This window comes from Equus caballus, chromosome 30, assembly GCF_041296265.1.
Source record: "Equus caballus isolate H_3958 breed thoroughbred chromosome 30, TB-T2T, whole genome shotgun sequence".
NCBI classification, from domain to species: domain Eukaryota; kingdom Metazoa; phylum Chordata; class Mammalia; order Perissodactyla; family Equidae; genus Equus; species Equus caballus.
In genome coordinates this window covers 20828976-20853328 of record NC_091713.1, presented here as the reverse complement: position 1 = coordinate 20853328, position 24353 = coordinate 20828976, and the positions used below count along the sequence as shown (strand labels likewise).

Here is a 24353-nt window from a genome sequence, read left to right as displayed (position 1 = left end):
TCAACTGAACAACTGTGATAACACTCTCTGAAGAAACTATGTATGTCAAACTTACCATGTTAGTTAAATAAAACATGAATGAATATATTAAAAGAATTGCATTTTCCCAAGGTGTGACACTCGTCGCTTCTTCAGCCTTCGTTTCTTGCTGCTTTCTAGGATCAACAGCATTGACAGGAGTGCGCTTGGTTGTAATTATGCCTAAAATTGAGGGGGGAAAACTACTGTTTTATTTTGTGCTTCAGAATAAGAATTGTTTCTCTTCATTTTAAACATTGTAGAGTGAACACGAAATATTAGTCACTGTGCCTGGACACATGGTTCTCCTGAAGACAATTATATAGAAAAAGATTCGGAGTCCCCATTAGAGCTGTCACATCCTTCAATTATAAAAGGAACATATCTCCAGGCCACTCTACCCCTGACTAGTCTCCTCTGTCACGCCCCGGCAACGCCACTGCTATCTGAACAATATTTACTTGGGAATTGAGAAAGCAGAATTTTATGCTTTTTCCATAAACACCCAGTCACATTTAAGAAACATTTATTTAGTGTGGTGAAGCAGTGTATTTGAAACTTCAGGCAAACAATGAGAAAGTTCGCAGACCTGAAGGCGGGGGGCACCAGTGCTTAGCACAGTGTCTGGCACCTGCAGGCACTCCAGAGTTGCTTACTGAATGGCGGAATGACAGCAACACAAAACAGAATATGGTAAATGCCAAAGGGACAAAAAGGAACTGCTTACAGGGTGGGGCCTGGCTTGCAGCTCTGTGGAAGAGGCAGAATTTCAGCTCTACCTGAAAGGGTTTCCACAGGAGGAGGTGGTAGGGAGAGGATTTCAGTAGGAGTTAGCTGGGTCTGGGGCACATCTTATAGACAGCTAGGAGTCCGAGAAGCGATTAGTGAGAAGCTGGACTGGCTGCCTCTCAGGTCTCTTCCAACCCTGAGGTCCCATCCACTCCTGATCCACGACTCTGACCTCGGGTGAAGTCTTCCCAGTCAGGTCAGACCTCAGCCCCTGAGATGCACGAAGGGACACTCGGGAAGATGAGCCTGTACAGGTAGTTGACGTCATTTTGCAGTGGAACTTACAGGACAGGGCAAAAGGTCTGTTTTCTATTCTGCCAGCAGAATTTTTCCTAACCCTGAAAGTTTTTGAGCAAGAGAATAACAAGTTCTTAATGGTGTATGACTCATGTTCGACAAGCAGAACCTTTGTGAGTTACAAAAATTTAGAAGTAGAGAGTATTATATATAAAGTAATAGCCTCTGGAACACAGGAGACCTCCGATATGTCATTTCTTCTCAAATTAGCTGACCTCCTCTCCTTGCCATGACTTCTCCTAAACTTTGAAAGGGCGCAGGAGGTACAGCCCAGTGCAGCCAGGCCTTACGGTGTCACAGGCTAATGCAATACCGAAGGTTATAGAACGTAATCTCTAAAAACACAACATCAGTAATGATGTCATAACACCATATCGGACAGACAAAATAAAAATCAGCTGTCCTTCTGATTTACTGGTAAAATGAGTAAGCTACACAAAAATTAGAAAGCTGTTGATATCATTATTGGGGTGGTATTTTATTTTATTTTATTTTTAAAACAACTTTCTCAATTCAAATGAAATGAGTTGCTTTCCCACTGGATGTTTTCTGTGCTCAGTCTACAGTGGACTATTACATACTGAAAAGTTCTGCAGTTTCCTATAACCTTATAGTATAAAGACACCTAGACATAAATATCTCCTCCACTGTTTTAAAAAAGTTTTTATCTTGTCCAGGTAGCAAATTAACAAGAGAACTGAGCGACATGTGTTCTACTGGGGAGGGGCGGTGGAATGGGGGGAAAACACAGAATTTGTGAGTTTTAGAGCAGTGGTTCTCCAACTTTGACTTCCAATAGCTCCGAATTTCCTGGAGGGCTTGTTAAACACAGATTTCTGGTCTCCACCCCCAGAGCTTCTGATGCTTGTGGGCTGGTTGAAAACTACTGTTTGGGAGCATAACGCTTTGTAAGAAGAACATTTTAGATTCAAATTATCTGCACAAGCTAATGACAGCCAATCACTGGCATGTAGCTTAGTTACAGTCTCTGGCCTGTTTCTATTATTGATCTCCACCCGTCTTCACTTCTGCTTTTCTCTGTGAGTTCTGGGATTTCTTATTTTTTTAAACCCATTCATAGCTGTATTATTCCCCCTCTATTTCCTGCCTTTAACAAGGAATCTCCTAGCAGCTCTCCTTTACAATAAGCCTCTACTTTGTAGAGAAAATCAGCAAGCTTTACCTGGGTGTATGTCTTTCTCAGTATTCGGCTTCTGTGACATTTCTGAGGTACCCACGTCACTAGTTGTGGGTTGATCCAATTGATCCAAGCAGCTGGGCTCTTTAGGAATCTCTGTTTTAAGATCTTCTGTGTCCTCTTGTGAGAAATCATCTTCACGTGGTGGGGGGATGTCTACGGGGAAGAAGAAGGCATTGGGCTGGCAAAGCTTGATGACGCTCCCCATTCAGCTCCTCCCACTGAGCAGCACCCCCTCATCGTACAAGTCCAGGACCCCCTACTACTGCCCTCGGGTGCTGGCAGCCCGGGCAGCACAACTTGGCAGGGAAATCAGGGTTTCCATTGCTTTTGTCTCACTTCACAGACGGCTAATCTACAGAATAAAATTTACAAAGAAACCCTTATTCCAATGTATTCCATAAAGAAAGATATTTACAGTAGGGACTCCAATAACCTAACTTCCCTTGGCAAATCAACATACACGCACAAGGATAAATGTGCAAGAGAGAATTCCAGTCAAGAGCAGGAATACGAAGCAACTATTTTACACAGTAATGCCATGAACTCTTTCCTACACAGGCGTGCTGGTCTCACAGAGCTAGGACAGAGAAGGGCATGACATATAAAGGCCGCTTGCTGAAGTGCCTGTCAAATATTTTCAAACCACCTCCAGGAGTCAGAAAGAATCAACCCATTTCCGTCCCTAAGAGGCTCAGGGCATAGCCCAAGGGCACCCACAGCAAAGATGAATTTCTCTGAAACCTCACAGTTTTGCCCTGAAAATTCATTTGAGTTTTGCGCTCCAATCCAAAATCTACTTGCTTTGATTAAAGCAAAAAAGTTTTCCTTCCCAAAATGCTCAGGAAAAATGGCCACTGTGGGAAGAAACATTTAATCTGGGGTTGTATGTCCCCCTGGTACTTGACCATCTATGGTGAGTCCAAGTACCTCAGTCTGAAAAGCATGAGGACAGAGAAAAGAGCATGGAAGTAGGAACCAGCTCACCTTAGGACACTGGCTTGGGGTCAATTCCTTCCTATTGACTGAATGGCTTGTGTGTCAAGTGCTGTGTGGGCAGGCTCTGCCTCTGTGCTGGATCCTTGGTTAATCTGCAAGAACCCTCACGCCCAGCAGAATTTCACTGACCCAACAGACTACCCACAAGAGCCAGGAAAGAACATGACCTCCACAAAAGAGGACAGCTGGCGGGAATGAAACTCTTGAAAGGCTTTGATTTAAAAGTTGTGCCCGTCAACCCTTGGACAGACAGCAGTTATTTTATGATTTAAGAAATGGCCTTCCGGGGCCAGCCCCATGGCCGAGTGGTTAAGTTTGCACGCTCCACTTCAGCAGCCCAGGGTTTCGCTGGTTCGGATCCTGGGCGCGGACGGACGTGGCACCGCTCATCAGGCCACACTGAGGCAGCGTCCCACACGCCACAACTAGAAGGACCCACAACTAAAATATACAGCTGTGTACTGGGGCGATTTGGGGAGAAAAAGCAAAGGAAAAAAAAAAAGATTGTCAACAGCTGTTAGCTTAGGTGCCAATCTTTAAAAAAAAAAAAGAAACAGCATTCGCAAAAGCCCTTTGATAATTTTACATGAAACTTGAACTTTAAGAGGTCTATTTTACACATCATTTTGTTTGTATCTTTCTTTGTCTTTTTATAAAGTTTCCTTTTTTTAAAATAATTTTTATTCTTTTTTTTTTTAAAGATTGGCCCTGAGCTAACATCTGTTGCCAATCTTCTTTTTTCTTCTTCTTCTCCACAAAGCCCCCCAGCACACAGTTATATATTCTAGCCGTAGGTCCCTCTGGTTGTGGCATGTGGGACGCCGCCTCAGCATGGCTTGATGAGTGCTGCCATGTCTGCGCCTGGGACCCAAACCAGTGAAACCCTGGGCCACCAAAGCGAAGAGTTCAAACTTAACCACTCAGCCACTGGGCCGGGCCCTAAAGCTTCCTTTTGAAAAGGCCACCAGTTTCAACTGTCGTACAGGGAAACCAGGATAGAAATCCTTATCTGTGCTCTAGCCTTAAAGAAAGAAGGCAGGAAGGGACCTGTGGGTGTCACCGTGCTGTCTCTTGCCTTTGGGCACACTGTAAACTGTGGACAGAGCTTTACAAAAAGGTGTGAGGGACTTCAGCCAAGCCTCCCCGACCTGCTTCTCAAGCCCCACTCTACAAAGCCATAGACAGGCATTCTACCTTCCATCAGTCTATCCCAGTCTTCCGCTGGACGCCGTGCTGCTGCCGGGGGTACAGTCTCCTCTGCTATGGAGTGTGTGTACCTGACAAAATAGATTAGGTCTTGAACGTCATCTAGCACCGCGGCCTCTTCAAATATGTTACTTTCCTTCACTCCCAGTTCTCCATTTTTGATCACACGAGTATCGAGCATTTTCTCTGCTATGCTCAGAATTTCGGACTCCGATGCACGGAAAACCTTATCTAGGACTTTTTCCACATTATAAGGCAGGCTCTCCTGCTGGGCTGCCTTCAGCTTTAGTGACATTTCTTGGAAGAGGGCTTCCAGCTCATGGATGTCAAAGTACTTCTGGAACCGCTGCAAAGACCGCGGTTCTTTAAAGAAGCTGCTTATTATAGGCGCGTCCTTCATCTTGTCACTCTGCTTGGGCTTTGCGGTCCAGTGGGGAGGCCAGTGGAACACGTCATCTTCGCGTTCCCCAGAAGCAGACCCCTGGCGTTCTGTGTCCATGAATTTCTCTAAGTCCTCACGGTCCTCTTTTGAGACTTCTTCTCCCCCAGGCTTCTCAGTGAGCCCTGAGGTGTTCAGGTGTTCCTCAGGGCTGTCCTCTTTAAAATAATCAGGATCTTTATCCTCAAACACTTCACCTAACTCTGGAGTCTCATCTTTTTTCTTGTCAGGAAAGTCACTGCCTTCAGATGGCCGCTGTGCTTTCTCATCTACCAGAGGGCCGCCTTCTTTTTCCACCACCATATGACCAGGTTTCCTGTCTATTTCGCCCACAGTTTCATTTTTTCTTTCAATTTCTAAAAGGCTACCAGTTTCTTCTTTGTTTTCTTCGGTTTCTGGATCAGCATCCACAGCGCCTAAAACGGCTCTTTCGGGGCCTTGCGCATTAACATCAAACTGCCTGTCCTGAATCACAGGGCTTTCTTCTTTAGACTCTCCTGCACTTACGGCATTTTCATCCTCCAGTAGTTCTTCAGGAGCGTAATCGTCATCTTCTGCTTCCCATTCTTCATCAAGGAAATCCGGTACTTCCGCGCTATCATTTTGGTCTGTTGTTTCCACTTCCTGCATGCCCGGCGTTGGCTTGCGGTGAACAAAGTCTTCATCTGAGGGGTCCTGTTTGACCTCTTCCTCAGAGCGTCTTATCTTTTCATTTGCTTCCTTATTAACTACAGCAGCCACATCTCTTCCCTGTTGCTGGGAAAGATTTCTTCCCAGAACGGGACTCCCTTCTTCCAGTTCTCTTGGCAAACCAATTTCGTCTGGAGAGGAGAATCGAGGCTGGTTTTGAGTTTTAAGAAGTGTTTCCTCTTTCAGTTTCTCATGTGGATGCTCCACTGAAAGCGAGGGTGGTTTTGGTCCACTTGCTGGAACATCTCCACCCTCCACACTGTCTTTGGATGCATTATGCTGGTTATCCCCCGCGAGGGGTGCACTATGCCTGGATTCCTGTTCAATCTTCCCTTCTTTCATTAGATTCCCTGCAGCTGTATGTACCGAGCCACTCTCTGAGCCACCTTCCAAAATCTGCTCTCCAGGCTTTTCTTCCTGGAGTGTTCCTTCTGAGATATCTACAGTTGCTCCTTTCGGGTCATCTTCTTTGTGGTCAAAGCCTGATTTTAATGTTTCTTTACCCTTTTCAGCAGCTGGCAATGCATTGAGGTCACTGCTTTGAGGAGCCCTGTGCACGGTCACGCCTTCTGGCTTGGCATCCTCTAGTCCCGTCTCATCCTGCACCAGGCCCCTCCCAGAATCCTCCACCTTCCTCTTTTCTTTAATGTGGAGTTCTGGGTCCATTTCCGGGTCTTTGTCATTATTTGTTTTAGAGACCTCTACAATCAAGGGACCATCTTCTGCCTTTTCAGGGTCAATATAATCTGCTGCTGACCGTGGTGTGACCTGTTTGCTCTCTGGGACTAATGCATCATCACTTTCCTTTTCTTCCTTGGAATCAGAACTCTCTAAATCCACACCTCTTTGTTCTTCACCTTTTGTGGCAAGAAAGAGGCTGGAATCCTCCAAGGATGTTAGTATATTCTTATCATCGTTTTTCATGCCAGGGGGCTGAGCTACCATAACCTTACGCTCTTCATGTGAATTCTGTTCTTTGTCTGTTGAGTATTTCTCAGCTCCAGATTTCACCGGAGTTTTCGTATCCTCTCCACCTGAAAAGGTTAGCAACGGTATCTCATCAAAGTTTTCTTTATCCTCCTCTTCTTCCTTCCCAACTGTGTAATGCTCGGCATCCAATTCCTCATCAAAATCATCTTCTAATGAAGTAACGAGTCTGGTCGTCTCGTCATCAGATACCAATGCGTCAGCAGTTGAACCGAATTTGGTTTTCAAGTCCAGAGTCATTTCTTTTTTCAAAAGTTTATAAGCATCCATCTTCTCCTGTTCATCGGACACCTGAGAACTATTGCTCGTTTTGTTGTTTTCACTTTCTGGCACTTTTAATTTATCTTGCAGCATTTCTTCAAAAGGTTCAAATGAAGATCGCTCTCCCTGGGCGGGATCTGTTGGACCGTTTATATGGGGGTAGCTCTTCTGAGCCTCAGGTGTTCCCCTGAGTTCCTCAGTGTTTTCTGAGAAGACACCTTCATTGTCCTCTGAGCTGGATTCTACTGGTTCAGTGTCAGGGTTCTTTTCCTCAGACACCCCAGGAAGTCTGTTCACATGCTGGGAAGTTTCTTCTATAGCTTTTTCAGAATCTTCGGGTGCAGAATCGTAAAATTCCAAAAATCCTAAAAGTTCTTCTATATTATAATTATCAAAATCATCTCTTCCCCCATCAAAACAAACAAAATCTGTCTCCTGTAAGGGAAAGAAAAACATGAGTGTGTGACTAACCAAGTGTCACAAGGCAAACTCTTAGCCACGCTAATGACAGAGATCATCTCAAATTCTTCATTGGTTCTAGAGGGGCTTTTGTGCTCACCTTGGGTAATGACTGCTCTTGAGCTGTCGGGACAAGGAGGCTGGAACCCACTTCTCCTTGGCTTCCTGCTTCCATGAAGAAGGACTCCTACCTGACTAACGCCCCTGGCTTCCCTTCATTCTCTCTTCCCCAGGGAGGACCGATTTATGTGGCTAACGAATTTGCTCTGCACCATCCTCTTTCCTGCCTATGACTGGCTGGAAGGAACATCTCTCCTCCATGTTGTTGGTTTTATAAGGGCAGTCCCCTTGGGGAGGCCACCAGTTGGCTAGCTCTGCCTGTGTCTGGGTAAGTCTGTCTTACTCTGGACTGCAATGTTCAAAAGCCCATTATTTCTGCACACTTGAGTCATGTCCTCCAAAAACCTTTACCAATAAATAATGGTGACATTTTGGTCTCCATTTGCCTAACTCCTGGGTCTCTTAATTTGTTCTGAGCCTAAGTTGGGTATCATTTATTGGGACCCCCAACTCCCAACATCTATGCCTCATGTCCTGGGAATTCATCTCATAATAATTTGTCCAGGTGAAGCTGGAAGACCATCAGCCTCTCTATCATCCTGCCCTCTACTCTATACTTCTCTGCTTATTCACCTAGAAAAGGCAGAATCACCTTGCTGTCAGGCTGTAAGTCTACAGAGATTTTTGGGTCATATTTTCCTTGGATGGGGAAAGATAAATCAGCTTAAGAAGCACCTTATTGAAATACAGGTGCAGGAGAAGTAAAAATTTAAAGGGACAATGAATGGTGTCAAGGGGGCTCCCCACTTAATTATTACAAGTATAACTTGAAAATAAGATTCAGTAAGGGATATACTCTACTCTAAATCATGGTTCTGGGTGTCATCAAGATGTGCTTTCAGGACTATCCCTAAATCTATATTCTTCCTCTCCTCCACTATTAAATTGACATAAAAGGAGTCCATAAACAAAGGGGAGAAAAACCAACAAAGAAAATGTTCTTTTCCTAACTAAACTTGCACAATACTCTGGGGAGACCTGACCAGTGCAGCCAGGATGAGTGATTCCCTATTTTCATCACACGCAATTCTAAGCTATTTTCTTGAATTGAGGGAAGCCTGCAGTGGGATGTGCAACGAGAAGGCAGAATCCCTAAAAAGTGAGGTCTCTGTGACCAATGAATGAACTGCCATGTCACTTGTATATCCTGGGCGGTCTCTTCACCAGGAGTGAGGCCAAGCAGGCAGTAGGGCTGATTTTATGACCCTTGAGCTTATCAAAACATCTGAAAAACAGCAATGGCTCTGAGATTTCATCGATGCCCCAGGCCAGCAGCTCACGTGCTCTGCAGCAACTCCAAAGAGCCGCTCAAAGATTTCTGATGAAGGTGGGCATCAATTACTATACATATTAAAACTCCAGAAAATGATCGGCTGGAATGAGGATCCCAGAACACAAAACCCTTGTCATCACAAAGCTACTTTAAGTCTGTGGATGAATGCTTTATAGAATGTGCACTTGGTAGCTTGCAGATTGGGGACCTGGCCCCACCTGAAACTCTCGGGTTCCCTTTTCCAAATCTATAACATAACTATAATACCTCAAATAACTAAAGAGTCAATAATAAGAGAACTCTTGTAAATCTGCACTTCTGCCCAAGTATATAATTAAGGTTTGATTAATTTAACCTGATTTCTATATACTTAAAATGTCTAGTAGCTTTTCAATGAGTACTTTTCAAATTGAGACACTTTCTCCTTTAGCTTGTAGAAAGAATTACTTACCTCAAACTTAATAAATACAAAGATATTTAATTCTTCATTTTTTCTCATATAAAGCAGCAAAGAAAAACACTGTACAGTCATGCATTAACTGGGATATTCTGAGAAACGTGTTTGTGGCAATTTCATGGTTGTGTGAATATCACAGAGTGTACTTACTTACACAAACCTAGATGGACAGCCTGCTACACACCAAGGCTATATGGTACTAACCTTACGGACCACCATCGTACATGTGGTCCATCGTTGACCAAGACATTGTTATGCTGCGTGTGACTTAAGAAGAGTACACGGCCTTGTGTAAGCACACCTGCTCCGATGTATTAGACAACCACCAGATTATGACATACAGTCTCCTGTAAATTCTCTTCAAACTTCTCTTCTTTTTCTATTTTTAAAGGTAATCTGATTCTAAATTAAAATCTGATAAATATTAACTTGGTTTCTTTCCTGATCAAAACACACTCAAAGACTTTCAAAAATAGTTAATTGAATATAACTGATGAATTTATAAGCCAATTTATAACTGAGAACCAAAAACAACAATCCACAACTTACATCTGTTGGAACTTGTATCTCCTCTTTAGTATATTCATAGACTACCTTTATTAAATCTTTTGGAAAATATCCAAAAATTCGTCCAACCTATATGAAAGAATGAGCAAAAAGAAATAAATATAAATATAATATAATATAAATATAATATTAAAAAATCAGTGAAAATTCTATACAAAAAATATAAATGAGAGACTTCTTAATAATGAGAGGAAATACACAGAAAGACAGATAGGTAGATATAACCAGGAGAGAGAGTTGCTATTATGTTTACACAGATTATTATTCCAATAAAGCTTAAGTACACAATACTATAAAGCCAACTTTTCTAAAACCACGGAAGTTTTCTTTCAACATTCAGTGTAATTCTAACAGAGGAAGATTTTTGAAGTAGACAACAGATCTGCATAGGAGACGATTATTGTACACTATATGATTGAAACTATGCAAATCAAAGCTGGTTAAAAACACAATTCCAAATAACCTCTCGTAAGCACTTACCTGCACATTTCACAGCATTGCTCATAAACTAGCACTTACAAGTCTTTCTTAAAACAATAAAAAGCAGCCATGAAAATTAATAAGTGAAAAGAATACAAAATTCCTGAAATGTATGACCACTACAACAAAAGGTAAATGTTTACTGATGTTATGGGCTATACCAGCTTTTTCAAAAACTAGATTTTCTGGGGCCAGCCCTGTGGCATAGTGGTTGAATTCAGTGCAGTCAGCATCAATGGCCCAGGTTTGCAGTTTCAGATCCTGGGCATGGACTAACACCATTTGTCAGCCATGCTGTGGCAACAACCCACATACTAAATAGAGGAAGACCGGCACAGACATTAGCTCAGGGTGAATCTTCCTCAGCAAAAAACAAAAACAAGACTAGATTTTTAAGGATTTGGGGAGAAAATAAAATTCATAGTAATCTACACACCAAGCTTTAGTTTCTTGCAAAATAAGACTCTATAGAAGATAACCCCATTTATCTACAGTACTAACAGCTAAGGTATTTTAAGTGTGTTCTCTTGAGAAACACACACTGCCTTTTACTAGCTACAGTCTGAAAGGGAGCAGGTAGATCTCTTCCCAATCATGAAAGGAGACTGATATGCGGATCAAATGCACAAAAAGAAAGGAAAAAGGCTATCTGATCACTAACTCCTAAAATATCCTCATTACAAGTGCTCTTGTTGTATCCAGGAACTATCTGAAAGCCAGCATAAACAGCAGAATACTGTCCTGAGGATGAGATAAGATAGGGCAATTAAAACCCGCCACACTGGCAGTTAAAGTCTGAAACTCTAAGAAACCAAAGAAGACTGCAGGATATAAACTAAGAAACAGCAGCAAGAATCATTTTGAAAGCAAAGGAGATAGTTTTTACTTTCCTAAAGTATAAGGTTCATGAAATGAGAGAGGAGAAAAAATAAACTTTTTTCCTTCTCAGGAAAATTTTATGGAGAGAATCTGGAAAAGGGAAAGAAGTCAGAGATATGTAGAGAGAGGAAATACACTGATCTTTGTGTAATCTTAGTTAATTGAGACCATAGGTCATACAAAACTCCATATTTTTTATACCCGGTAGTGTCCATTTCTTATGATCTGACAAAAACACGTTGCAGAATCATGGGCCTTCACGCCTGGAAGTCATCTTTCTATTTAATTTTGCTTCCATATATCATCCCTGCCAAAGAACTTGGAAAAAAAAAAAAGGAGAATATTGTTTCCAGAGGACAAATTCTGCATAAGCTACTATCAGGACAAATGTAAACAAGTGCCAATGCCCTGAAGGGAAATGGTCAGAAGGAAGATGGGTGGGACACGGGCCTTTCCACTCCAGTGCTCTTGGCTTTATAGCAGCTAAGACAGCACAGAAATGAACTGTAAGGAAAGCAGTAAGAGAATGCCACAAGAGCAGGGCGTGCAAAGTGCCACCGAAACGATTATCAGACAGCAACAATCCCTTCTGGCTGGGAGCTGAGGAAAGTGCTTCCCTAAGAAGGCAGGAGGCAAGTGGGGACTCAGAAAGACTGGCAGGCTTTCTAGAGGTGAACATGGTCATGAGCCCAAGGGCGGAGGAAGGAAACTGCAGGTCGAGTTCACGTCTCCAAATGCTCCAACTTCACCATTAGAGGAAAAATGCAGCCTAGGTACATGGAAAAGACTCCCCAAGAGGAAAGATTAGCAAGAAATCTCATGTGGTGGACCTGAAGGCAACAGAATAGATTCTTCTTCGTAGAGAGTGATTCAAATGGGATTCTGCCTAAAAACAAGGGTTGTACCTGACCCTCCAGCCTTTCAAGATTCCTGCCTAGGAATCTCGAATGCCAACAAAATGAATCTATTTCTCCCTATGGAGGCTTCTCAAGCCTTTTCTTTTCTTTTTTTTTTTTTTAAAGATTGGCACCTGAGCTAACAACTGTTGCCAATCTTCTTTTTTTTTTTTGCATTGCTTTTTCTCCCCAAACCCCTCCAGTACATAGCTGTGTATTTTAGTTGTGGGTCCTTCTAGTTGTGGCATGTGGGATGCCACCTTAACATGGCCCGAAGAGTGGTACCATGTCCGCGCCCAGGATCCAAACCAGCAAAACCCTGTGCCGCCAAAGCAGAGCGCGCAAACTTAACCACTCGGCCACAGGGCCGGCTCCTCAAGCCTTATTTTCTGTCGTTTGTTTGGTGTTTTACGGAGAGTGAAAGTTTTCTCAGTTGGGACTGGATATTACCCTAAGTTTGGAGAACCCTAAGGACATCAAGGACCCACTACTTTCAGTAAACAAACAGTCCACACACGACACTTTATAAAAAGGAAAGGGCAATGACTCAGAGCTTCTCTACCAGGTCACTCCTAGGGGATCTCCTCAGTAAAAACATCAAAGCATGATGCCTTCACTGATTTCCATGTCAGACATCAGGAAGAATGCCACTCAGGGAACCTCTTCGAGCAAGTGCCTCAAAAGCAGGGAAAGGATGACCCAGAAGTTGCAAAGAAATGCATGATTAGGTAACTGTTCTCAGAGCTGCCAGGTTTTCACAAATATTAATAATTTAGAAAAAAAATATAAGTAAAATCACCTTTAACCATGAATGCCTGGAACACTATTTTGCACACAGTTTCTAGCATTAAGTCTAATGCCCACGAATCTTTCTTTTTGAAGGAATGAAGCTAAGGGTTTCCAGGTTTCACCATTTCACCCTTTACTACGCGTGGAGCACCCGTGGCTGATGAGGCCTAGAGGGTGATGCTGAGGAGTGAGCAGCACTTCAGTTCTGTTCAGGAAACCTCTGCTGAGCGCTTACTCCGTGCCAAGCCTGACACCTGCTGGGGACACAGGGCCATCATCTTTTTCCACAGCCTGGCAGAGCGGACAGGTTCACTCCATCAAAGATTCCAAGAAAACAGTTATTTAAAGCTACGGTGTTAAGCTGATAAAATGTAAGAAAAGAAAGGACGTCGACTTTTTACTTACACTTCCTGCCCAAACTTCAGGCGATCCCCCTGCCAGTTTATAGTAGACATATACAGGGTCTCCTTTTTTAAAATTCACAAAACGACAATCCGGGCCTGCAAAATCTTGCAGAGCCTCACCTCGGACCATTAACACTGTATGTGAAGAGAGAGAAAAAAATAACCAGATATCAGGATGCAACTGTCACAGTCCATATTGATTTTATCAGGAAGTCTAAGAATCCACTGTAAACAATAATAAAGCTTCTCCAGTTTCCACTCTCGGGAATCAATTACTTCCAATTCATATGCTCAAAGCATCTAAAATCTTCAAAGCTTTATCATTATAAATCATGACATCCCCAGCCAAGTAGACAGTGGAGAGGGAAATCTTCCCTGTTTTTCTCTACGTTTAATGCTGAGAAACAAAAAGCAATGTGTCCACCCTCACACACGCTGGTCTCAAGTGAAACTCTTGGTTCCCTCCCTAGCCTTCTAGTCTTCAATCTTTGCTGTTTCATAATCATAAAAAGCTTCATATTGCAATTCGGAAAATTCAAGTTAGGTTGCTGACTAGCTGGGCTACATGTAGAGAGAACTGGGAACTGTGGAGAGCACCCAGGAACCCCCAAGGGGTCAATTAACTTGAACTAACCACTAAAAAGCACTATCTTTAAGTGGCTGTAACTGCTACCACAGCGACAGTAAACACTGTCAATTTCATTTGCAGTAAACAGTGTCAATTTCATTTGGGGCCAAGTTTTTCTCTCCATACAGGATCTGGATAAATTAACGGGGAAACGAATTCACACCCTAATATGGATCCTAACACATTACAAAGTTAACATTTTCTGAAAGTAAATAATGTTGACTGCACTCAATATTAAGAAGGTTTCAAAACAAAGGAAAATTACCCTTATTTATTCCTATAAACAAAATCAAGAGTGGACATCACATGTGGTAGGAACAAGCAAAACTATGAGTATTGTTCAGTAGTTACCTTCAGTCTTAAAATGCAAGACTTAAATCACACTTGATCTAGAAACTGGTAGAAGTAGTATTTTTCTTTTTCTTGGCCAAATAACACAGTTACTGATGTAAGATGAAATGGATGATAAACGCAATTAAGTAGCAGAGAAAAAGAAGGATGAAATGGAAATACTTCTTCTGAAAGCCAATTAGCAATAAATACATTAAAACATATCTTTAAATAAGTACTTGAGGGACAACCATACAGATTTGAAGGGGAGTATTTGGATTTTAAAGCTAAAAATCTGATTATCATTTTAATACATGTCAGCAGCCTAATTCAGATAGAATTGGGTGACAGGCCAGGTTGAAGGTGATGGACAGTGTAAGCTGAGGGATTCTACCAGAAGTGGCAATAGCAGTGTTTCTCTTTTTTCCCCTTAGAAGAGATCATTGAGGATTTATAATAATAAATCAGATGACATCAAAATGGACACCGTGGAACAGCTATCTGAAAAGCACACAAGGACACCTCACACGCACCCACCTCACTAAACACTTCATGCAACACAACACAGACCCAGATCCTGCCCCGGCTGCCCTTTGTTGTGTTTGGTTACGCCCGTTTGGACAGATGCCATTTCTCAAGTTATATGACAACGAAAAGCCATTCCAACACCATGTCTCCGCACTGAGAAAGGAACAGCGATGTGATTCTCCAGGTAACTGGTTTTGAGGAACCCAGGTAGGCTGGTGCTTGAAAGCAAACGTTTCATCATAGCCAGCCTGCCTGCTAACAACCTGGGTTTGCTACGAGATAACTGAAGGAAAAACTGGAAGTTGGTCCGCTTTTGTAGCGTTCATTTATATCAGCCCTAGGGTTACCTCTAGGAATGGCTTCACGCAGAGCAGACTGCCTCCCTTCTTTTCTTTAATGGTGTAGCGGTGATACGAACTCTTCAAATGATGACATTTGTTTTTAAATAACACCAATTTGAATGTAAATGGCTGAACCTACGGTTATGGCCTTTTCAGAAGGAACACTTTTCTATATGTATTAATCACAACTTATCAACACCCGCTTCCGAAGCAGTTATCAGTAAGTTACAAGGTTATCCGAGACAGGCCGGGAGTCCGTAAAAATAATCCTGGTCCAGCAAAGACACAGTCAGAGACTCCAACAACACAAGAAACTAAGGCTAAAGCTAGTGGGTTTTATAGAACCCTTGGAGTCTTTATTATTACTACTTTAATAATCCTTTTCACCAGAGTCTGAGATCTCTGCCCTCCTCACCGCCCACGGCCCACCCCCTCACCCCCAATCCCCGATTGGGGAACAATTCCGCTTCCTGCGCAAAGACAAGGAGGCTGCGGGTCCCAGGTGGCCCATGCAGATCCTCGGCCTCTTTCCAGAACGAAAGATTTCGGCCTTCCCGGTGCCCTCCCTGCCTGGCTGTCTGCAAGACTTCCAAGCACAGAAATGACAGGATGGAGGCAGAGCCGGGGCGGAGACCTTGGAATACACTGCATGCCTGGACTCCGGGCTCGTCCCAAAGCTAAACTCCAATCCCGGTTCGAAAGGCGGTACGAGTCCCAAAGCCGAGTGAAGCAGAAGGGCGAAGGGGCAGCGCCAGCGGGCCCTTCACGAGCCCCACCAGCAACCTGCGGCCGGGAATACGCCCACCGAGCCCTTAGCGCATCTGCCCCCGGACTGCAGCCACGGGGCTCCCCGCAGCGGGGGCAGGAGAGCGCTCGGATGCAGCGTGGGGAGCCCAGGGCGCGTGGCGCGCACCCGTCTCCCCTCGGGTCGGGGCGGGTCGGGGGAGCGGACGCTGTGAGCTGCCCCTGGGGAGACCGGGGGCCACCTCCGACGCCCCAACTCCCCAATCAGCAAAGGAAAAATCAAACGCGGGCAACAAGTGGGACTGCAGCCCCCACGCCAGGGCCGGCTGGCCCCGGCGCCGGCAGAGCCGGAGGGGACAGACGCAGGGCCGCGGGGCTCGCCTAGCCCGGCGCTCAGCCCGCCTGGCCTGCGACCCCCCCAGCCGGCATCGGGGCTGCCGAGCGCCCGCCCCCGCGCCCCCCGGCGCCGCCGCCCTCCGCCACTCACTGCTGCATTCTTCGTCGGCGCAGAGTTTATGCTCCGAGAAGCGCCGGCCCGTGTCCAGGTCCGTCAGGCCCAGCCCCGGCCAGGGCGGCCAGAGCAGGAGCAGGCAGAAGAGCAGCCTGGCCGCCGCAGCCATGTTGTCGTCACCTCGGGGGAGCCGGCGACGCCGAGGAGGCGGCCGGCCGGGCGGCGGGCGGAGCGCAAGGGGCGGGCGGAGCGCAAGGGGCGGGGCGACACCAGGACGGTTTGAGAAGTTCCCGACCGACACGTCAGCGCCAGCTCTCCGGGGGATGGAGGAGGTCCTGGAGGAAGCGGACCAGAGGTCCGACCTCCTTCCCGGCGCCTCCTCCTCTGATCGCTGCCGTGGCAACCGGGACCTTATATACCCCTCCTCGTCCAATCAGCTGCCTTTGCCCCGTCTCTTCACATTTGACGCTCCGCGCGGCTTTTGTCCTCCGTCACCAGTCTCTGTGACCTCGGATCCTCCGCGCGCCATCCCAACGAGTGGTCCTTTCTGGCACCCTCTTGCAACTTCTGATTTCTGGTCCTTCCCAGACCAGCCCACCTCCACAGCCCTATTCTTACTACCTCCTTCTCTGAACTACCGAATCCCACCCACGATTTGCCACTGTTAGTCTGTGGTTCCAGGCTCCCTCTCTTTCAGACTCCCAGGGGTTCCTTGGGGTCCCATCCCATGATCCCCGTTGATTAGTAAGGGGTGTGACTGGGTTGGTGATGTAAATTAGAGCTGGTGGCTGGCTTGGTCTATTTTGGACTCCTGGAGGATGGAGGTGGCAGTGGGTCCCCGTAGGGAGATCTTCAGATTCTTGGGTCTTTATCCACAGGGAAGAAGTAATTTAATTCAACACAAATATGTTGAGCTTCTTCTGTTTTATGCTAGCGTTTCATGCCAGACACTGGGCAAAGCACGAGGGTGGTGTGGGGAAAGACGTAGGTCAAAAGACGAGATCTCTGGTCCTTGTCTGAAGAAGCCCACAATTTAGTGGAAACCAATTGACAAGAAAAACAACTCAAGAATCAATGTCAGAATAGAGAAAAACTAATTAATTGCAGTCAACATTTATTGAGTGTTTTCTTTAGGCCCTGGTGGGTGTTATTATTCTAAGGTCTTTATATGTGTTGATTCCTCGCATCATCACAACAGTTGTACCTCACAGTAGTAGATCCTGTTAACCACCTTCATTTTCGGGATGAGTCAGTTGAGGCATTCACACATCTAGTGAGTGAGTGAGCTAAGATTCAAACCCAGGTAGTACCCGCCCTTTTCATCACAACTCTGCAGAGCCTTTATCAAGCAACATTATGATTTTTGGACTTTCTTTCTGACTGGGGGAAGCAAAATCTTGCTTAAATCACAACGTAAGTGAATTATGTATATGCACAAAAAAGAAAAGGCCAAAGCCCACAGTCACTCCAGGGAAGAGTGGCTACAATGTCCTGGCCGGGGCTGGAGGGCTTTGTCCGTGACCAGGGTCTTCTCACTGCCGTCTCTGCTAAGGTTATTCATCAACCTCCAACGCCAGTCAGGCCCACCAGTTGGTTTCCCAAACTCACTGGATTCTTTAAAAGCAAGAGGAAAGATTGTGGCCCGTCCATACGATCCACAGTGTTGAATAAAGGAAAAGATGGGATGTTCACAAAGATGCTCACAGTTGTTTGTCTATAGGGGCCATGAGATGTGCCATTGGTCCTGTGTAGTTCCCACACTATCAGGAGAAAATGTGTGACAGATAAGGTCACCAAGGGTTCAAGTGTAGTGCCCTTAGGAATTCTTCATTTCTTTTTTGCTATGTGTTTCTTTGCTTTAGAATGTCAGATGTGTCTAATAGGCATCTTCAACTTAAATGTTAAAAACCAAACTCTTTATTTTCTCTCTCAAACTCTGTTCCTTTCAGTCTTCTTTATCTCAGTAAATGGCACTTTAATTCTCATCTTGCAGGTGCTCAGGTCAAAAACTTACAAACCATTCTTGGCACCTCTTTCACCCACACTCTAAGTCCAATCCCTCAGACAACATCGTGCACTCTTTGTTTTAATAGCTTTCTTGAGGTGTAATTGACATGCAATAAACTGCACACATTTAAAATGTACACTTTGATAAGTCTTGACATACGTATACACCCATGAGACCATCACTACAATCAAGATAATTAACATATGCATCACCCTACAAGAGTCCTCATGCTCCTTTGTCATCCCTCCCTCCCCGCTCTTGCCTGTCTCCTAACAACCTTCTGTTGCTATAGAGTGATTTGTAATTTCTAGAGTTTGGTATAAATGGAATCACATGGTATGTTATCTTTTTGGTCTGACATCTTTCACTCAGCATAAGCATTTGAAATACATCCAGAATCTGAGCACTTCTCACCATCGCCTATGCTGACACTGCTGGCCATGAGGGCTGAACCACCGTGATCTCTCACCTGGAAGACCTGCAACAGCCTGCTCACTGTTTGCCCTACTTCCACCATTGCGTTCCAACAGTCTGTCGTCTCAGGAGCAGCCAGAGTGATTGTCTCCTGATAGAAATTGGGTCACGTCGCCCCTCTGCTCAAAACCTTCCTATGACTCACCACTTCTAAGTAAAATGCAATGACCTTATTAAGGACTGCACTGTCTTATTTGATCTGACCCCCCTCATCCCTTTTAGCCCCATTTCCTAACACCGTCCCCTTGCTTTGCTGTTCCACTCAAACTCACTAAGCCCGCACCAGCATCAGAGCATTTGCACTTGCAATTTTCCCTGAACCTGGAACAGGTCCCCCAAACAGTCCACCTGGCTAACTAGTTCCCTCATCTCATCAAGTGTCTGTAACAACTCCATATCTTATTAGAGAGGCCTTCCCTGATATCACCCTACATAGAAGAGAGCTCCCTCCATGAACATCCCGCCCATCATCCTGCTGTATTTTTCTTTAGAGCACTTACCACCTGCCTGACATTTGTTTATCTATTTGATGGCCCCTCACCCTAAATATAAGCTCCATGGGAGCAAGGAATTTGTCCATTTTGTTCACTGCTCTAACATAAGTGCCTAGGAAAATGTCTGGAATGTATGAGGTACTCAAAAAATGATTTGTTGGATGAACATATGATTCCTCATATATTATAAATATATTACACTATTAACCTACACAGAGTCTCCATATATAAATAGTACCGAGAGGGAATATGCCACGAGACCAAGGCATTTTGTGTCTTCCCTTCAGCAACATCCTCAATATGGGGAACAGAACCTGGAATATATTTATTGGAATATATTCATTGTTGATTGAGAGCATATTTGTTGGGAAGGGAGCAAATGAAATTGCACTGTGCTTTTTTCCTATATACTACCAGAATATTAAAGCAGATAAAAATAATTTTAATTTTTCTTATTTCTATTTAGAGTAGAATTAATGACAATTCATTGGTGGAAAAAGAAAAATTCCAAAATGATCTAATTTAATATTACTTTACTAATATTTACTTTGATATTTAGATATGCTTTGATACGAAGGATGAGAGCTGTTAGTTACTGAAGAACTAGCTGCTTAGTTTGTAGATTTTCCAGGGCTTTATCTCCATTCTTTTTTATTATTATTATTGCCTTTAGATATTAATAAGTTTGGTGGTTAATCAGAAAAAATTTCTCAGCAGACCACAATGAGGGTGGTGGTGGTAACTCTTTCTGCCAGGATATATAATTATAATGGATGAATCAGCACTCATTTTTAATAGCATTCAATTATGTTTCACATAAATTCTAATCTCAAGCATGTTATTTGTTAACATTTCAGATGGAATTTTCATTGGGTAAAGATTAAGTAAGAGTTAAAAAAATAAATGTGTCTAGTTTGAGGGTGTACATAAAAATATAAGATATGGAGGGTTCCTGATCTTAAAGAAGTTGCAGTCTGATTGAGAAGACAAGACAAACACATCTGAAAGAATAGAAGACAGCATAATAACATATCATTGTAAACTTCCCATGGTGCCTGCCCAGGGGCATCCAGAAGGTCTAACACTGAAGTTACCAGAAAGAACTCAGTCTACTGCCAATGATGAAACCACTCTGAGTCCAGAGAATGGTGGAAAGTATTTATTGAAGACTATGGCTTCCAGCCAAGATGGAGTAAAAGGGAACAGGTTTACTATCCCACATTAAACCTCTAAAAACCTGGACAAAATATATGAAATAATAATTTTTAGACATTGGACAACAAACACTGTAGGACAATGATAGCCAAGATAAGTGGAGCAAATAAAGTGAGTGCTGTGATTGCCCTCGCTTACTCCTTGGATAAAGTTTCCAGGCCACAACTAGAGAAAGGAAACTCAAACAGATGACCTCCTTGTTGACGAGACAGATTTGAAACTTTGGGGAGGTCAAGTCAGCTGGCATTTTCAGGGAAGAGTACAGGAGAGAAGAGAGCTGAATAAACAAGAGAGAACTGTACAGTCAGAGCTCCAGAGATCTGCAGGGGGTTTCTCTCAGGTCTTCAAGTGAGTAATGATAAGCACCTGTGTGTGAAGAATTACCTGAAGCCAGGGAAAGAACTACCAGAGGACAGGAGGAACAACTGTTGAAGAAGAGAATAGCTTGTGCTCCCACCAGCCAGAGTAGACAACCTGTAATAAATAGGGCATCAGGTACAGTGCTCAGTAAAGGGGAAAATATCAGCCTAAGATTGAAAGCTACTATAACAAAGCTTAAAAACAAGCCTTGAGGGGGCGGCCCCATGGCCAAGTGGTTAAGTTCATGCGTTCGACTTCAGTGGCCCAGGGCTTCACCGGTTATGATCCTGGGCACAGACATGGTACTGCTCATCAGGCCATGTTGAGGCGGCATCCCACATCCCACAACGAGAAGAACCCACAACCAAAGTATACAACTATGTACTGGGGGGATTTGGGGAGAAAAAGCAAAAAAAAAAAAAAAAGAAGAAGAAGTTTGGCAGCAGTTGTTAGCTCAGGAGAGAATCTTTAAAAAAAAAAACAAGCTTTGAAAAGATCAAAATGTTTCCAAGTAAATTAACTGCATTCCAGAACAAAGCTCAAGAATATTTAAAAGAATACAAAATATTCAGCACCCAACAAGGTTAATTCACAATGTCTGGAATCCAATAAAAAATTATGAGGCATGAAAAGAAGTAGAAAAATACAACCCATAATGAAAAGAAAAATCAATCAATAGAAACTTTCATAAATGACACAGATGAGAGAATTTTTACACGAAGACATTAACACAGTTTTAGTCCATATGTTAAAGATGCCATAGGAAAGCATAAACATGTAAAGGAGAAACATAGAGGATATAGCAACAATCTGAATCGAACATAGGTGAAGAAAACAATGGCTGAGGTGAAAAATACACTGGATAAGACTAATAGCAAATTAGACATTTCAGAAGAAAATATTAGTGAACTCGAAGACATAACTATATAAACTCTCCAAAATGAAACACAGAGAGAAAAAGAGATTGAAAGAAATGTACAGAGCATCAATGTGCACAACTTCAAATCAGTCCAATATACATGTAATTGGGGCCCCTGAAGGATGTGTGAGACAGAAAATAGGTTTGAAGAAACAATGAATGAAAGCATTCCAAATTTGATAAAAACTCACAGATCCAAGAAGCTCAACAAACTCTAAGCACAAGAAACATGAAGAAAACAACACCAATGCATATCAAATTGGTTAAAACCAGTGGTAATGAAAAAAAATAGAAAATCATCTACAGACATCAGACACATTATGTTCAGAGAAGCAGTGACAGGAGACTTTTCATTCAAAAAATGGAAACCAGAAGACAGTCAATCAACATATTTAAAGTGCTGGAAGAAAAAAATATGACACTCTGGAGTTGTATACCAAGTGAAATATTTTCCAGACATGAGGTGAAGCCTTTTCAACACATGGTGCTGGGACACCTGGATATCCACATGCAAAAGAATGAAAGTGAACCCTACCTTACCCCACGTACAAATATTAACTCAAAATGGATCATAGACCTAAATGTAACAGCTAAAACTATAAAAATCTTAGAAGAAAACATAGGGAGAAATCTTGGAGTAGGCAATGATTCATTAGACAGAACACCAAAAGCATAAGCAACTAAAGAAAAAAAGGTAAACTGGACTTTATCAAATTTAAAACTTCTGTGCTTTGAAGGACATCATCAAGAAAGTGAAAAGATAACCACACAGAAAGGAGGAAAATATTTCCCATTCATATATCTGATAAGAGATTTGCATCTAGAATATATAAATAACTCTTAAAATTCAATAATAAAAAGACAGATAACCCAATTTTAAATAACTCAATTTTTAAAAGCCCAGGGAAAAGAATTTGAATACACATTTCTCCAAAGAAAATATACAATGACCAATAAGTAGATGAAAATATGCTTAACATCACTAGCCTTTAGGGAAATAGAAATCAAAATCACAATAAGATATTACTTCACACCCACTAGGATGGCTATAATAAGAAAGACAGATAATAGTGATGTTGACAAGGATGTGGAGAAATCAGAACTCTCATGCATTACTGGTAGGAGTGTAAAAGGTGCAGCCACTTTGAAAAACCATCTGGCAGTTCCTCAAGAGATTAAACAGAGTTACCATATAACCAAGCAATTCCACTCCTAGGTAATAACCAAAAAGCTGTGAAATCCACTCAAAACCTTGGACACAAATATTCACAGCATCATTATTCATAAGAGCCCAAAATGAAGACAACCCGAATGTTCATCCACGTGACAAACTAATGAGTAAAATGTGGCATGTCAATACAACGGCAGTAAAAAAGGAACAAAGTACTGATACACGCTACAACAGGAATGACCCCTGAAAAGATCATGCTAAGGGAAAAAACCAGCCACAAAAGAGCCTATATTGTATGGTTCCATTTATATGAAATGTGCAGAATACACAAATCTACAGAGACAGAAAGTATATTTTTGGTTGTCTAGGGCTGGCAGAGACAGGGGTGTTGAAAGGTGACAGATAAAGGGTATAAGGTGTCTCTTTGGGGGTGATGAAAATGTTCTAAAATTGATTATGATCATACACAGCTCTGTGAATATATTAAAAGCCATTGAAGTGTACACTTCAATAGGTGAATTGTTTAGTTACATGAATTATATGCCAATAATGCTACTACAAAATAATGAGAAGAGGGGCCAGCCCAGTGGCATAGTGGTTAGGTTCACACACTCCACTTCAGCAGCCCAGGGTTTGCCAGTTTGGATCCTGGGTGTAGACCTACACACCACTTATCAGCCCATGCTGTGGCAGCATCCCACATATAAAGTAGAGGAAGATGGGCACGGATGTTAGCTCAGGGCCAGCCTTCCTCAGCAAAAGGAGGAGGATTGGTAGAAGATGTTACCTCAGATAATCTTCCTCAAAAAAAATAAAATAAAACAAGAAAAGACTCCCATGCCAAAAAGCAAATTTCTAGATATGCAAAACAAAACAAAGGAAAAAGGTGGTGAAATATATTTTCAGACAAACAAAAACTAAAAGAATTCATCATTCTAGGAAATTCAAACCAATCTATAATGACAGTTCTGCTTGATGACAGGCAGGGAGGAAAGGGATGGACACAAAGAAATTTGGGGGTGATGCATTTGTTCCTTCTTTTGATCATAGTGATGGTTGCAGGTGTGTATGCATGTGTCAGAACTCAGAAAACTGCACAATTTAAATACTTAAATATCATTTATACCTCAATAGATTTGTCAAAAACTATATGGGGAAAAGTAGTTTGTAATATTAGACAGAAAGAGATAAGACACAGCTATCTTTAAAAGTAACTGAAGAGTCATAAACCAGGTAAATCCTAGTAAACGTCTTAGTTAAAAACAAAAACACCATGGAGGACGTCCCATGGTCAAGTGGTTAAGTATGCACGCTCTGATTAGGTGGCCCAGGGTTTTGTCGGTTCGTATCCCAGGCGTGGACATGGCACCGCTCATCAAGCCGTGCTGAGGTGGCATCCCACATAGCACAGCCAGAAGGACCTACAACCGAAATATACAACTATGTACTGCAGGGCTTTGGGGAGAAGAAGAAGAAAAAAAA

General features: G+C 43.0%; 2 protein-coding genes across 10 annotated transcripts in view; one reads left to right on the top strand and one right to left on the bottom strand.

Annotated features, from left to right (window-relative positions):
- Window positions 1–16909, bottom strand: part of LOC100055507 (transport and Golgi organization protein 1 homolog) — a 46907-nt gene extending 29998 nt beyond the window's left edge. For all 9 annotated transcript variants that reach the window (XM_023632714.2, XM_023632716.2, XM_023632717.2 and 6 more), the window contains exons 1-6: window positions 16267–16909; window positions 13210–13343; window positions 9743–9829; window positions 4496–7319; window positions 2288–2458; window positions 56–201 (exon numbers count right to left, since the gene is read on the bottom strand). In XM_023632714.2, coding sequence (XP_023488482.2) covers window positions 56–201; window positions 2288–2458; window positions 4496–7319; window positions 9743–9829; window positions 13210–13343; window positions 16267–16399 — 3495 coding nt within the window. In that variant the 5' untranslated portion in view covers window positions 16400–16909. The remainder of the gene's footprint in view (window positions 1–55; window positions 202–2287; window positions 2459–4495; window positions 7320–9742; window positions 9830–13209; window positions 13344–16266) is intronic.
- LOC100050174 (TATA box-binding protein-associated factor RNA polymerase I subunit A) overlaps window positions 1–24353 on the top strand; it is a 127145-nt gene that overhangs the window by 57214 nt on the left and 45578 nt on the right. The gene's annotated exons all lie outside the window — the stretch shown is intronic.